The sequence below is a fragment of the Vipera berus genome, assembly GCF_964194415.1.
Source record: "Vipera berus genome assembly, chromosome: 6".
Lineage (NCBI taxonomy): Eukaryota > Metazoa > Chordata > Lepidosauria > Squamata > Viperidae > Vipera > Vipera berus.
In genome coordinates, this window is record NC_138208.1 from 28,028,218 (window position 1) to 28,042,857 (window position 14,640).

Below are 14,640 nucleotides of genomic sequence, written 5' to 3' on the forward strand. Positions count from 1 at the left end.
TTGGCTTTTATTTATGTGTAAATGTTTTTAAAAATGAAAACATCAAATCAACAGAACACACATTTTTCATATGCAGCCAGTTTAGAAGATCAAAGGAGGCACAGTAAAAGATTGGCATTCATTCAACTTGAGAGGCACGAGGAATTTTTGACATTGGCAATAGTGGCATGGATACTCTTGGGGCCAATCCTAGCTGTAACTAACCTTCTCTGTTGATAGCTAATGGGCATCTCTCCAATGTCCTAATGGCAGCCCAGTGAAAGCCTATAAATGACCATTCTGGACAATGACTGTTGTATTGTAGCTAGCTATTCAATTATTGTAAGACATTCAGTCGGCCTCTGCCATTATATTCTATTCACCACCAGCAGATTCCATTCTTTACCCTGTCAGCTTCCTCTGCTCCCTTGTTCCTTTTCCAATGACTCAATATTTTCTGTCTATTGTGTATGTGTTTTTCTGTGTAAAAAATCCAGAGTATGAAAATCATTTTTGCTTTCTAGGTATGCAGTGTCTCCAGTGTCCACCTTAAGCTGAATGTATTTCCTCACTCCTATTCCTTTTTGTGCTTGCTTGTGGAGTTCACAATTGCACAGATAAATCCATGATGTAGTCCTTGTTCAAGCATATTATCTATTGAGTATTTATATTTATTTATATGGAGAATGTCCAATCTACAGACGACTCTGGTTTGCTTACTTCTAAAAAACATTAAAAAGGTAAAGGTAAAGGTTCCCCCGCACTTGCGTGCTAGTCGTTTCCAACTCTAGGGGCCGGTGCTCATCTCCGTTTCAAAGCCGAAGAGCCAGCGCTTGTCTGAGGACGTCTCTGTGGTCATGTGGCCGGCATGACTAGACGCCAAAGGCGCACGGAACCTTCCCACCGGAGTGGTCCCTATTTTTCTACTTGCATTTTTACGTGCTTTCGAACTGCTAGGTTGGCAGAAGCTGGGACAAGTAACAGGCGCTCACTCTGTTACGCGGCACTCGGGATTCGACCCGCCAAACTGCCGATCTTCTGATCGACAAGCTCAGCGTCCTAACCCACTGAGCCACCGCGTCCCTTTTAAAAAAAACATTAAACAATAACATAAAAAAGAACTGTACATATTTCGGAATAGACACAGCACAGCAAAAAACCTAAAATAATTACATTTAGGAGCTCAGCAATCCCCCTAACCCCAGACCTGAGAACAAAACCTCATCTTCAAAGACTTCTAGTATAACTAAATGATGTAACATTTGATATATGATTACCAGAAAAATTATCTACAATGTCCTATATAAAAGTGGTTCAAATCTATTTTGGAAATGTGAATAATAAGCAGGGTCATTTTTACTATGCTTGGTGGACATACAAAAAAGCTAGAAGATTTTGGGTTCAAATCCATATACAGTACTCTTTCAGAGGATTTTGAAGATTGATATATAAGGGACGGATGAATAAACACTTTGAAAAAAGTCATGAACATTTATTTTTATATAGAAAAACAGCAGTTTTCTGTTTAGGCACAAAGTTGGAAAGATTTGGCAATATCTAAATAGAGGAATATTTAGTGAAGATGATAAAACCTGCTGATTAAAGAAAAGACCAATATCATGTTTATTGCTGAGTGAAAGCAATATATGGGCTTACTTGCTTTAAACAGAAAAAAAATAAACATGTTCTATGGTTTTGATGATTAAACAGGATAGATTATAGAAAGATGATAGTCACGACGTAACTTTAGAGAAAGTGGTAAATCTACAATTAGACTTATAATTGCTGTGAAAAAGACTGGAAACCACATTTTATACTTTTTCTATTTTTCTTCTCCCCTTTTTCTTTTCTTTTAGGATTCTTTTTTCTTTTTTCCTTCATGTTTTGTTTTAGTTTATATTAATTTTACTTTTGTTTTTAAAACTTTCAATAATATATACAGTATATATAAGAGACTTTCAGTACAAATGAAAAGTGGAAGCCAAACAGATCTCCCGGGGGTGTGCTATTCTATTTCAGACCAGCTGTAGCTTCTGAGTGGCCTTCTAGGGCAACCCATGTAGATTGTATTACAGTAGTCCATTCGTAAGTTGATTAAGTCATAGTCAGTCATGGGTGACTGCCAGAAGGGCCTCCTACTGTAGAAAAGGGAATAATTGGTGCACTAGAGAGACATGTGCAAAGACTCATCTGGACACAGCTGCCACTTTCTTTTCAAGCAGGATCTGTGAGTCCCGGACAACCCCCGGATTGCCCACCTTTTTAAAAATAGGATAGCAAAACTCTATCTGAAAACAAATATGGACTGGTCAAATAGAAGAGCCAAACAGAGCCACTTGGTCTTGCCAAATACAGCCCATGTTTCTTTCTTCCCACCCAGATCTATACAACTTTAAGATACTGAATCAGGATGTTAACAATATCACCTGGACAGCCTAGGGTTAAGACATATTTTGGAGTATTCTTTGCACAATTCCAAAGTGACAGATGACCTCACTCTATAAGTTCATGTAGATGGTAAATAGGAGGGAGGAGAACATTGAGCCCTAAGACATCCCATAAATGAAGGACTGCAGACACATGTTTCCTGTCAATGCCAACTGCAACTGGCCACAGAGGAATGAAAATCATTGTAAGATAATGACCTCCATCCCAAACCAAACCATTCCAGAAGTATATCATGGTTGGTGGTATTGAAAGCTGCAGAAAGGTCAAGGAACACAAAAATGTGTTCCACATACTTCTGCCACAGGGTAACAAGTGCAACCAATACTGTTTCTGTATTCAGTTTGAAACCCAACTGAATGAGTCCAGATAGTTCATTTCCTTCAAGTACTCTGTGGAGCAAAGCAGAGTATAACAGAAGTCAGGCAGAATTTTTTGAATACAGCAATAATTATTCAAGAAGGAACACTCCACATTCTCTAAATTCCAGATGTTTTGATCAGCTTCCCAAAATTGGGAAATTGAGCCACTGTCTTAAGTCATGATGTGGACTGGTTAGTTTTAGTATGAAATCAGCAATTGTGGTATGTTGAGTCAATCAGATAATTATGGCTTGAGTAAACCATAGCCAAATAGAACATGGCTTAGTGTAATGTGTGAACCTGGCCATTCTGCATCAAAGTGTGAACCCAATCAATCTGCATAGTTATTCAAACTTTGACAAACTATCATATGGGAGCTGCAGTGAACAGACTTAAATTTCTTGAAACTATCTGAAAACTTGTACTAAGTAGTTAGAACTTATTTTTAAAGAGAAGAGTGATTCACACCAGTGTTTGTATTAAAACAGCTTTTATTGTGCAGATTGTAACCATGGCTATTGAACATGCAGAATAAAAAAATGCCAGTTACATCTTGTAAGCATATGTGAATATCTTGGATCAATAATGTTATCTGCTTTGGAATGCACTTTCTGAATATACCATTCTAGACAATATATTTCAAAGTGTTTTTTTAATTATATAAAATTAAAATATGTTTACATTCTCACCAAAAGTATGATGTTGCTGTATTACAACATATATAGATATATATCTAAATAATATATCTCCTTTATGTACATTATAAAAGTTATGGCCAGACCAGTGTATGTTTTAAATGCAAAAGGAAAACATATAAAGTTATTTATATTTCAAAAACATGTGTTCAAAAGACAAAAAAAGCACTTTTATAAAATGTCTACTATGGTAGTATTTAGAGTTACAGTACTGAAAGCTGACTGAAATTTTATGGGGAATTGCTCCTGAGTAAAACTGATATTTGTGGGTAATACTCTATAGCACTTGTAGCAATAGCACTTATATGCTGCACCATAGTGCTTTACAGTACTCTCTGGGCAGTTTATGATGTCAACATATTGCCCCCAACAATCTGGGTCCTCATTTTACTGACCTTGGAAAGATGGAAGGCTGAGTCAACCTTGAGCTCTGTCAGGATTGAACTCTAGGCTGTGGGCAGAGTTTGCTTACAATACTGATATTTTAACAACTGCAGTACCAGGGCTCCTGTACTAATTTCTTGGGCAACAAAGCTTTTGCTACTTTACATTTATTGAGCAAACTGTATATACTGTAATTACATTCTCATTACTTCATGTGATTTCAAGCTGATCTTAATGGTCTGGACTACATATTCAACCACACCCTTTTTCTCTTTCATGAAATGAATACATTTTATATTAACAATTTTGAGCAAAATATACTGCTCAAAAAAATAAAGGGAACACTTAAACAACACAATGTACTTATTTAATAGTAGGATGTCTTATCATGTGTTCCCTTTATTTTTTTGAGCAGTATATATGAATAAACACCACTGTTTCCATATTCCATACCAGTGTTACATAGGTTGATGTCCTCAACTCCTGAATTTCAGTTTCCATAATTCCTAACCAGCATTCTAGGGGCTGGAATTTATGGGAAGTAAGAATTTAAAACATGCAAAGTATAATAGTTTAGGAAAGATTATTTCACTCCCCACAAAGTTTAGTTGGGAGATAAACTTTGTTCAGTGTAGATTACATACTAGAAAGAACTGACTAAAGCCTTGGGAGATCAAGCCTAAATGAAATGATAAAACACTTTTTCTGGGAGAATGGAAAGTGAGTCTGCTGTGCTCACTATATTTTTCATTGACTAAATTACTGTTATCAATAGCTACTTCTAGTACATTAATGTGATTTCTGAATAGGTAATCCAAAATATGGTACAGACTTTTGACCCCTATGAAGCCAATAAATAAATGCCATCATTGGCACATTGCATTTTTCAAGCAATAAAATATTAGTCAAAATACAGTTGAATATATATCATATATTGTATAAATAAAGACATTCTGAAGTTCAGTTTCATATGTCCACACAGTTTTCTTGAAATAATGTGGTATGTAATTGTTCTTTTCTGGATTTTTTCAGCCTCTACATTATTAGCTTAGGTAAAGGAGTGCCTGTGGATTTTACTCTGCTAGTCGTTGCTGACTTTAGGGGGTGGTATTCATCTCCGATTCAAGGCCATTGAGCCAGCATTGTCTGAAGACATTTCCGTGGTCATGTGGCCAGCATGACCTCACAGAACACTGTTACCTTCCAACTGAAGTGATACCTACTTGCATTTGTGTGTGTGTGTGTGTGTGTGTATACTGTTAGCATAGGAGAGTAATAAAAGAAAAAATGATGCTACACCTGTATCTACTGCAACAATTGCCTATTGTCAATAAAATGCTCATCATTTATTCAAAATAATGGGCTGCAATGATTCTGTATCAATGCACATGAAAGATAAATCTAATTAGCTAATTATCTAAAATAGTAGGAATGTAATTTAATGAAGGACACCAAGGTTACTCTTAGTAAAACCTGGATTTGCAAAAAGGAAGGCATATACAGGCTATCCAAGCAATTCTTATATAATGTTAGTTTCATGAAGAGGTCCTCTTCAGGACTGGTGCTATCATGAAGTGTCAAGGAGATATGAGTGGATTTTTATTTTTATTTTACAGGGGCAGCTGTGGGGGAGAAGAGAAGTGCCATTTGAGATCCAGTTCAGATAAGCAACATGTTTGGGATCAGCACTTGCCTCCTTCAGTTGATGGATACCAATCTCTTAGTGCATATGCTTAGGCTTGCATTATAAAAATAGACAGGCTGAAGCAATCAGTTTAAAAAAACTAGCCAGGGCATTATTATTAATTATGCTAGGACTGTACCTGGAACCTATTCTAGATACTCAAGATCCAAGTAAGCCCTCCTTGTAACTAGTTTCTAACAAAAGCAGAACACATTTTGAAATTCCTCAGTTTATATTTAAGAAAGCTCATCCTGGTTAATAGCTATAAAAAACTAGCACATTCAAACAAAACCATTGAAGCTATTCTCTCACTTCATTGTCACTGTGGTGACAGTAATGATTCTACATCACAATATTAAATAATGCTATAAATGCTTTGTTTCTGATTTTTTCAGAGACTTTTATGCACCAGGAAGGTTTCTTGAATTATGTACAGCTCAGTTTAGAAGGGGGGAAAACAGTGAACCATAACATAGTGCGGCCCAAACCACTTGTATGGATGATTAGGGAAAAGTTAGCAATGTATAAACTGGACTAGCACACTGGGGACTTGCTTAGATTTAATGAATTTGGTTTAAAGAGTCTTAAAGCTGTCCTTCATAGAAAATGGCCAAATCACTCTTACAAACCCAGTTTATAGTTGGCATGATTCAAAACAATTTGTATCTACCTTGCTATTTACTTTTAAGAGAACAATTAGTCCTTTTGTAGTAAGTTTTGTTTAAATTAATTAGAACATATGTACTTAAGAATGATGCTCAAAAATTAAATATAATAGTGTCCTTGTTATTTGAATCTAGGGATAAATTAACTTTCAATATGTGCATGCCATAAGGATTTTCTTGATGGAAACATTTTCAGAAAATAAATCCAACCATATTCCTATCTTGACTTTTGATTTATATACTGAAATTTTTAGAAGTCTTTGTTCAGAGATAAAATTGTGTAGTACTTCTAAAAAGCTCTTTGTTTAGATCCTGTCATTTCTAGTTAAGAAGATCTCAAGGAAAAGGGTCCGTTCTTTGCATGAAACTTCTCAAGCAAGTGTCATCAGGATTTCATAATTTCTTTGGTTAAAGAAAAGCACTAAGCTCACCCCTTACAATTTCTCTTAGTGACATATATTATATATTTATAATCCAAATAATCTGTCATGGGATTACAAGATAAGTCAGAAGCAGCACTAATAGCTTTTTGTCAATATGCCTAGTTGTTTGAATTGAAAGCTTTGTCTTTTTAAAGACACTTGATTTCTTTCTCTGAGCATATATGTTACAGTAGTCATTTCTTTAAATCTGTGTGTGGCAATTAGATATGGTCACTACAGTAAAACGCTACAGTCATCTGACAATACATCTATAAAAGGAACATTCTGTTGACATCAGCCAGCTTGTTGCCATGTTCATTATGCTGCAGTAGCTTTTATAACGTTTTTACTCACAGTAAAATGAAGAGCAGTGTGATAGTGCTGGAAAGCGTATTTGCAGTTCTGCATTATAATCAATGTGAATTTAACTTGCAACAAATGAATGGAAAGGGTAAGCAGAACAAGTCAGGTCAGCAAAACAACAAGCAGGTAAAATGGACGAGCAGCTATTTAATTTGTTTGTGTTTGTTTAATGCAAATTCTTTCCTCCTGAAAAGAGTGAATAGCATAAATCCAGGAGGGATTAAGTAGCAAAGAACGTTAAAAAGGAATTATTTGCTGCATTCAAGTTGATTGTTTGGGGTTTTTTTTGAGTGATGCTGTTAAGTGCCAGTCATTTTATTAATTTATGGCAGCCTTGAGACTGGCACCAAAATATGAAGGAAGGGGAAAAAACCCCCTCATTCTTCAGCTCCTTGAAATGTCATTTATGCTTCCTTTCGTACTGTTGCTCTGATAGAGCTAAGCATTTTGCCAACAGCCTCATAGAATGGGTCACAAAAAGTATGGATAAAGATAGTATAAACTCGGCCAATGCACTGGATCTCAATTAGGTAGCTTCTGATACAAGGCACCACAGCCCAGATGTGGAAGAATGACAAAATGGCAAAAAAAATTCCCCAGATAAGAGCCATGGGAATGCCAAAGATTGCAGACAATAAGCGATAAAACCAGTATTTTGTCACAGTGAAGGTGGTGAAACTGGCCTTCCAGATCCCATCGAAACTGTGGGTTCCTGCAGGTTCAGCAATCACATCTTCAAAATCAATCTATACACAAAAGATGACATAAGTTAGAATGAAATTCATAACAGATGCTTCAACACAGACACTTTTAAGTTACAATCAGAGGTATCCACAAGTGGAGTCCAAAACGGTCAAGTTGGCAGCTCCTACCACGAGGTTGAAGTCCCACTCCTTTTTTATGAATGTTGATAATACAGACATTTTTCAACTCTGCTGAGGATGCCCCTGGCCACAAACTCAATAAACAGACAAACATTTCAATGGTACATATGAAAAAGAAAGCCATATTTCATATTCCCTTTCAAATCTTCTGTCTTCCACACCAGAATTTTTACTTACATGCTAAAAGCTAATTACATTTACATCTTTTGCAGCATGCAGATCAAAATAGCAATCATGAGTTATTCACCCTTTTTACACTTGAAATGCTAAAGGGATGGAACTATAGTAGAAAGATCAAACCAGTAAGTTCAATCATGCTTTTCAGCAAAATTTCTATTCATCAGCATTGAATAAGAGGATGAATGGAGTGCCATCCAGCTTAGATTTCTGCACTGACAACTCTAGGGAGAAAAACAGATCCTCTACTGACACCTTACCAAACTCAAGCGAGCACGTGCTCTGTGCATTTTGGAGCTTTTAAAATGGTTCTGAAGGGGAAGACTTCCTGGATTTATGAAGGCATCTTGAATCTCAGTATCAGCAGGAGCCAAGAACATGCTTAGAGTAAAATTCTCTGAGCTCAGCAGGTCAACCAAAAAAATATAGGTTGTCCTCGACTTACAGCGTAATGAAGCTGGCCAATTATAGTCATAGGTCGTGACAACCATAAAGTTGTTCATCACATAACTGACCCAATTTTACAATATTTTTTCAGCAGTTGTAAAGCAAATACAGCTAATCCTTGACTTACAACAGTTCATTTAGTGACCATTCAATGTTACAATGGCACTGAAAAAGGTGACATGACTGTTTTTCACATTTACAACCATGGCAGCATCTCCATGATCATATGATCAAAATTCAGATGCTTGGCAACTGGTTCATATTTATGATAGTTGCAGTGTCCTGGCATCATGTGTCCAGCTTTTGCAACCTTCTGACAAACCAAATCAATGGGGAAGACAGATTCACTTAACAACCGTGTTACTAACTTAACAAATGCAATGATTCACTTAACAACTGTGGTAAGAAAACTCATAAAATGGGTAAACTCACTTAACAAATGTCTCACTAAGCAACATAAATTTTGGGCTCAATTGTGGTCATAACTCAAGGACTAGCTATATTTAATCATTAAATGAATTGTTCGCCATAGGGTGTTTTGCTGAAAACTGGAAGAAAATGCTGGTTTTTGGCAAAAACATTGCAAACTGTGGTCATGTGACTGCGGGATGGTGCAAAACAGTATAAAACTAGGGTGATTGCTGAATCCCCAAAGTATGGTCATCTGACTGTGGTGGGGACAGTGAGTAGCCATCAGAACTTCTGCCAAGCCAGGAAAGATGGCAGAGCAGGATTCTTCTACTAATTGGTAAAAGAGAACCTGGTACGGGCACAATTTTGAAAACATTCCTCAAGAATTCCTTTAATAAATTATCTTGGTATGAGAAACCATAAATGCCTTCTGAATTCAGACAATTCTTTTCCTGAATCTGTATGGATACTGTGAATAGCTAAGAAAAAATAAGACTTCTTTATGGAGCTGCTGGCAGGTACAAAGCACTTTACTACATTACTTCAGAACTGAATGCTGCGCATGGAGCACACAATTTCCTCTGATAACTCTCACCTTACCCACTTGCTATACACACACACATACAGAAGCCAGGTTTTAATTTCATAGGCTGAAAACCACCCATCTTACACCACCTCTTTCTTATCTGTAATCAGTTTTAATTTCTGGACCCTAGGCAATACAGACTCCAGGCAGCTGTCAAAAAGCTACAGGTGGAAAGAAGAGACAGAAGAGCTAAGGTCCATCAGTGTGCTAATAATTTTGAATTCCAAATTTCTAATGACCATCCAACCCCTTTTAGAAACTCTACTATTTTAGCTTTATTTGTGGAAGTAATGTCATGCATAAAAATAAACTAAATAACTTGTGTGATTCATGCTTTTATTATGGAAGTATTAATATATTCCTATATGAAATGCTGGGTCTTGTTTTGATAGGCAAACATATAATTTGACTATTAAGAAGAAATATCCAGGGTTTTTTTTTAAATTTGGGGAGTTTGAATTTTAGTATTCCATGAAATGTTTTCCAAGGAAGTACATATTCAAATGAAATGCCAAAATATCCCAGAAGTGTCATAACACTTCCAAATAGAAAATTAACAGAAACAACTTGAGACAAAACATAAACTCTATGTATCACATGACCATGTCTTTGATATAATCCACAGCACAGGATATTTATTGCAGCTAAAATAACCAAATAATAGAGGTATGTCAAGTCCACAGGAAAAACATAACACAGAATCTTGAATTTAATGAGCTATACACTAAACATGTGCACAATAGACTTTGTGAGAAACTCTTCACTCAAAGTTTCTCAGATTCCTGAGAAGGAGCTACAGATAGCTGGGAACCTACTGCAATTAAATAAGACAATATAGTAGTAGCTGTTTGAGGTCATAACAATTTTCATAATCTGTTATTCTTTGTTAAGCATCTGGAATTCACCAGTTTTATTGTTCTTTATAAGTGGTATAATCAGTGGTGGGGTTCAGGCAGAACCATTACCTACTTTCTCTTGAGTTTGGCAAACCAGTTGTTAAAACTGTACTTGAAAAAAGCAGAGTTTATGCCTTGCACTCATTCCGCATACACCACGCTCTCCATGGTGCACTGCAGCTGACCCAAGGCAGCCGACCAGGCATTGAAGCACCACCAATAAGAGCGGAGTCTGTGTGCACACCTGCCTTGCCTGCATCAGTCATGGTCTCCACAGTGTACTGTAGCTAGCTGCCCAAGGCATGGAGAGCATGGCTGACAGGTGAGTGTGTAGCGGTGCTTTGGTGCCTGGCCAGCCGTCTTGGGTCAGCTGCAGCATGGCATGGAGAGCATGGCAGATGCAGGGTGAGTGCGAGGAAGGCATGCACATGGACTCTGCTTTTTTTGGTGCCCTCCTGAGAGGTGGCATGGCAGTTGGTCAGCGGACACACCATGCATGGGGATTCACCATCCCCTAAACCCTGCTGCTGCGAAAGAAGCCATGGAGAGCACGGCTAATGCAGGGTGAGTATGTGGCAGGCAGGCACATGGACTCCTCTTCTTACTCGGCAGGGTTTGGGGAGTGGTAAATTCCCATTCGTGGTGTGTCTGCCAACCAATCACCATGCCGCTTCTCAGGAGGGCACCGAAAAAAACGGAGTCCATGTGCACACCTGCCTCGCGCTTGCCCTGTGTCTGTCATGTTCTCCACGGTGCACTGAAGCTGACTTGAACTGGCTGGCCAGGCACCGAAGTTCCACTGAAAACAACAGAGTCTGTGTGTGCGCCTGCTACACACTCACCCATCAGCTGTGCTCTCCATGCTTGGATCAGCTGCAGTGCCATGGAGAGCATGGTGGATGCAAGGCAGGCGTTCACACAGACTCCACTTTTTTTTTAGTCCCCACAAACTTCTTTTGTTTGTGGGACTGCCCATGGCGGTGGAGGAGTGCATCAGAGCTGGAAAGGTTAGCAAAGAAATGCTTTGGGAAGGGAGGGCATCTGGGCAGTGGTGGATGAGGCAAGCTCTCCAGCTCCACAGTGGCAGAGAATTGTGATGCTTTCCAGCTCTGGCGCTCCACCTGGCACTTCAGTGGCTGTGTGGGCAAAGCTGCAAAGAGGACCTGGTGATCAAAAGTGCCAAGAGTCTGGCTCGGAAAGGGAGTGAAAGGGCCACCCCCCTAAGGGCACCAGGCCTGAAACACATCCGTCTCTCTCTAGCAGCTGCCCAGGCCTGCCAGACGGAAGGCCGGCATTTACCAATACCAGCACTTATGGTAAATACGATGGCATGCTGGCTTTGGCAGGGAAGGGGCAACCAGCATGGGTGCTACAGACAGGACACCAGCTTCCTTCAACACACTCCCTGACCCACCAGCGCTCTGCTAGTGCTCTGCCACCACTGGGTATAATGTGTTACATTTGTCTGAAACTTTCTATATCAGTGGTCCCCAACCTTTTTGGTTCAGAAACCGGTGGCAATTGTGGAGGGAGGAGATGGTTTCCTATACATGCCCACTGCTTTGTGTAAATGGAGCTTTGTGTACTCATTTGTCATTTGCATGTTCTGGTTCCCAACCAGCTGAGGACCGGTGCAGGGCCATGAACCAGGGGTTGGGGGTCTCCTGTTCTATATTGCTTCATAGCAGATATACTCTTCCACATCATCAGAAAGCATTTTTAATACAGTGAACAGTAAAACTAACTCAGAGAAAGTGCAGAATTGAGGATATTGGATACACTGGCACTAGAATCATATGACATTTTCTCAAATCTTATGTGTCCATTGATGATATTTTAGTTTTCTTCAGGAAGATAGGGATATTCAAAATGGATCCTGATATGTATTATTATAGTATTGAAAGCCCTTTTTCAATACTCAAATAAGCTTCAATTAAATCTGTCAATATGATATGAATGTGTGCTAAACTATCTAAGCATTTCATAAAAAATTACCCTAAATGTCTTAAAAAACTGGAAGGAAGCAATAGTTCTGAAATTATTTACAGCCTCTGCTTTATTAATTTCTTTAAACAATCAATCCATGTATTACTTGATACTTAAGATATTTCTACCATCTATTTTTTTCTCAGAGAAATATTATTACAGAAGACAGATTAATCAATAGCAAGTTAAAATATTATATGAATTTGTAAAATTATTTTTATAACATTATAAAATAATATTTTATTTTATAGCAGAATAGAAGAGAAAGAACTGGGTAAAATCTCAAAATACAAAAACCTGCAAAGAGAAATAGGATGATTGTGGCAAAAAAACCCAAAAACCCACCAAATATAGTACCAATAGTAATAGGCTTCTTGGGTACAGTCCAAAAACTACTTGAGCAAAATCACCATCAGTCAATTGCAAAAGGCAGCTTTACTTGGAATAGCTTACGTACTGTGACAATACCTCTAACACCATCTAAACATCTGGCTGACTGTGCAACTAACCATAATAATGTAATATTATTTTACATTATTTTTATTAGTTTATGTTTCTTATTTCTTTACAAATTAGAATTGGTGAAAAAAATCTAGTTTTCAGAAACTCAGTTGAAAAGATGAATATTACTGAAAGAGAAATACTGCAACTAATTTGTATTCTACCGTATTTTCCGGTGTATAAGACGACTGGGCGTATAAGACGACCCCCTACATTTCCTGTTAAATTATAGGGTTTGGGCTATACTCACCGTATAAGACTACCCCTCTTCCAACGCACACCAAATAAAAATTAAAAAACATGAGATTTGATTTTAATATGGTAATTTTAATTCAAATGCTTATGACATGCAGGTGCTTAGTAGGAAAACTGTCACTTATAAACATAAGGCTGTTTGTCATCAAACATGTAAACATAAAACAGTGCAAGTGGATTAAACTATAATAATAATAATAATAATAATAATAATAATAATAATAATAATAATAATAATAATAATAATAAGAAGAAGAAGAAGAAGAAGAAGAAGAAGAAGAAGAAGAAGAAGAAGAAGAAGAAGAAGAAGAAGTAGTTGGAGGGGACCTTGGAGGTCATCTAGTCCAACCCCCTGCTAAGGCAGGAAACCTTATACCATTTCAGACAAATGGCTGTCCAGTCTCTTCTTAAAAACTTCCAGTGTTGGAGCATTCACCACTTCTGGAGGCAGGTTGTTCCACTGGTTAATTGTTCTAACTGTCAGGAAATTTCTCCTTAGTTCTAGGTTGCTTCTCTCCTTGATTAGTTTCCATCCATTACTTCTTGTCCTGCTTTCAGGTGCTTTGGAGAATAGCTTGACTCCCTCTTCTTTGTGGCAGCCCCTGATTCCAGCAACCATTCCCTATTTTCCTAATTCACTTTTTCACTTTTCCTAATTCACTCTAAAGCTTTCCCTGCGCAGAGCCCTAAGTGACACAAGCTGCCTGCAATTAGTGCAGGTTCGCATCCCACCAGGCTCAAGGTTGACTCAGCTTTCCATCCTTCCGAGGTAGGTAAAATGAGGACCCAGATTGTTGGGGGCAATAAGCTGACTTTGTAATAATGCTGCTGGGGGGGGGGTGAAAGCCCTAATAAACAGGCATATACACAGAATGAAGGCTATGGCTAAGCACATTGATTTGTGCTTTAAATTGTAAGCCATCCTGAGTCTTCAGAGAAGGGCAGGATATAAATGGGATTTAAAAAAAAAGACCAAATGGGAGATCTGCTCCAGGTTTTCCAGCCAGCCCGCCCAGTTCCTGAGTCAAATGTGTCCTTAGAGCTAAGCTGGTGCTCTGGCTGCTGCCTTCCCCACCTGCCTTTCAAGTTGGGATAGACTACAGCTGCTCTTCAACTTTAGAAGAAAAGACACCCAGACCCCAGCCTGTAAAAAATCACAGACTGCAGCTTCTTCTCCAATTGGTCCCGCTTTCCCTGCGCAGACTAAATGGGAGATCTGCTCCAGGTTTTCCAGCCAGCCCTGTCCCTAAATTTTCAGCACCCGGCATATAAGACGACCCCTGACTTTTGAGAAGATTTTCATGGGTTAAAAAGTAGTCTTATACGCCGGAAACTACGGTATATCTCCACAAAACACTAGGGTAAAACACTTTGCTCATATCCTGGACAATAATTTCTACTCAAGATAGACATATTCTTAGACTAAGTACATTAATGAGTTACTTGCTGTAATTAAATTTCCTATGATTTATGTGAATTCAGTGATAATCCCTATCAT

General features: G+C 38.1%; 1 protein-coding gene across 2 annotated transcripts in view; it reads right to left on the reverse strand.

Annotated features, from left to right (window-relative positions):
* Positions 1-3,284: 3,284 nt before the first annotated feature.
* The window catches only part of CAV1 (caveolin 1), a 42,228-nt gene continuing 30,872 nt past the window's right edge, over positions 3,285-14,640 (reverse strand). For both annotated transcript variants that reach the window (XM_081330169.1, XM_081330170.1), the window contains exon 3: positions 3,285-7,745. In XM_081330169.1, coding sequence (XP_081186295.1) covers positions 7,404-7,745 — 342 coding nt within the window. In that variant the 3' untranslated portion in view covers positions 3,285-7,403. The remainder of the gene's footprint in view (positions 7,746-14,640) is intronic.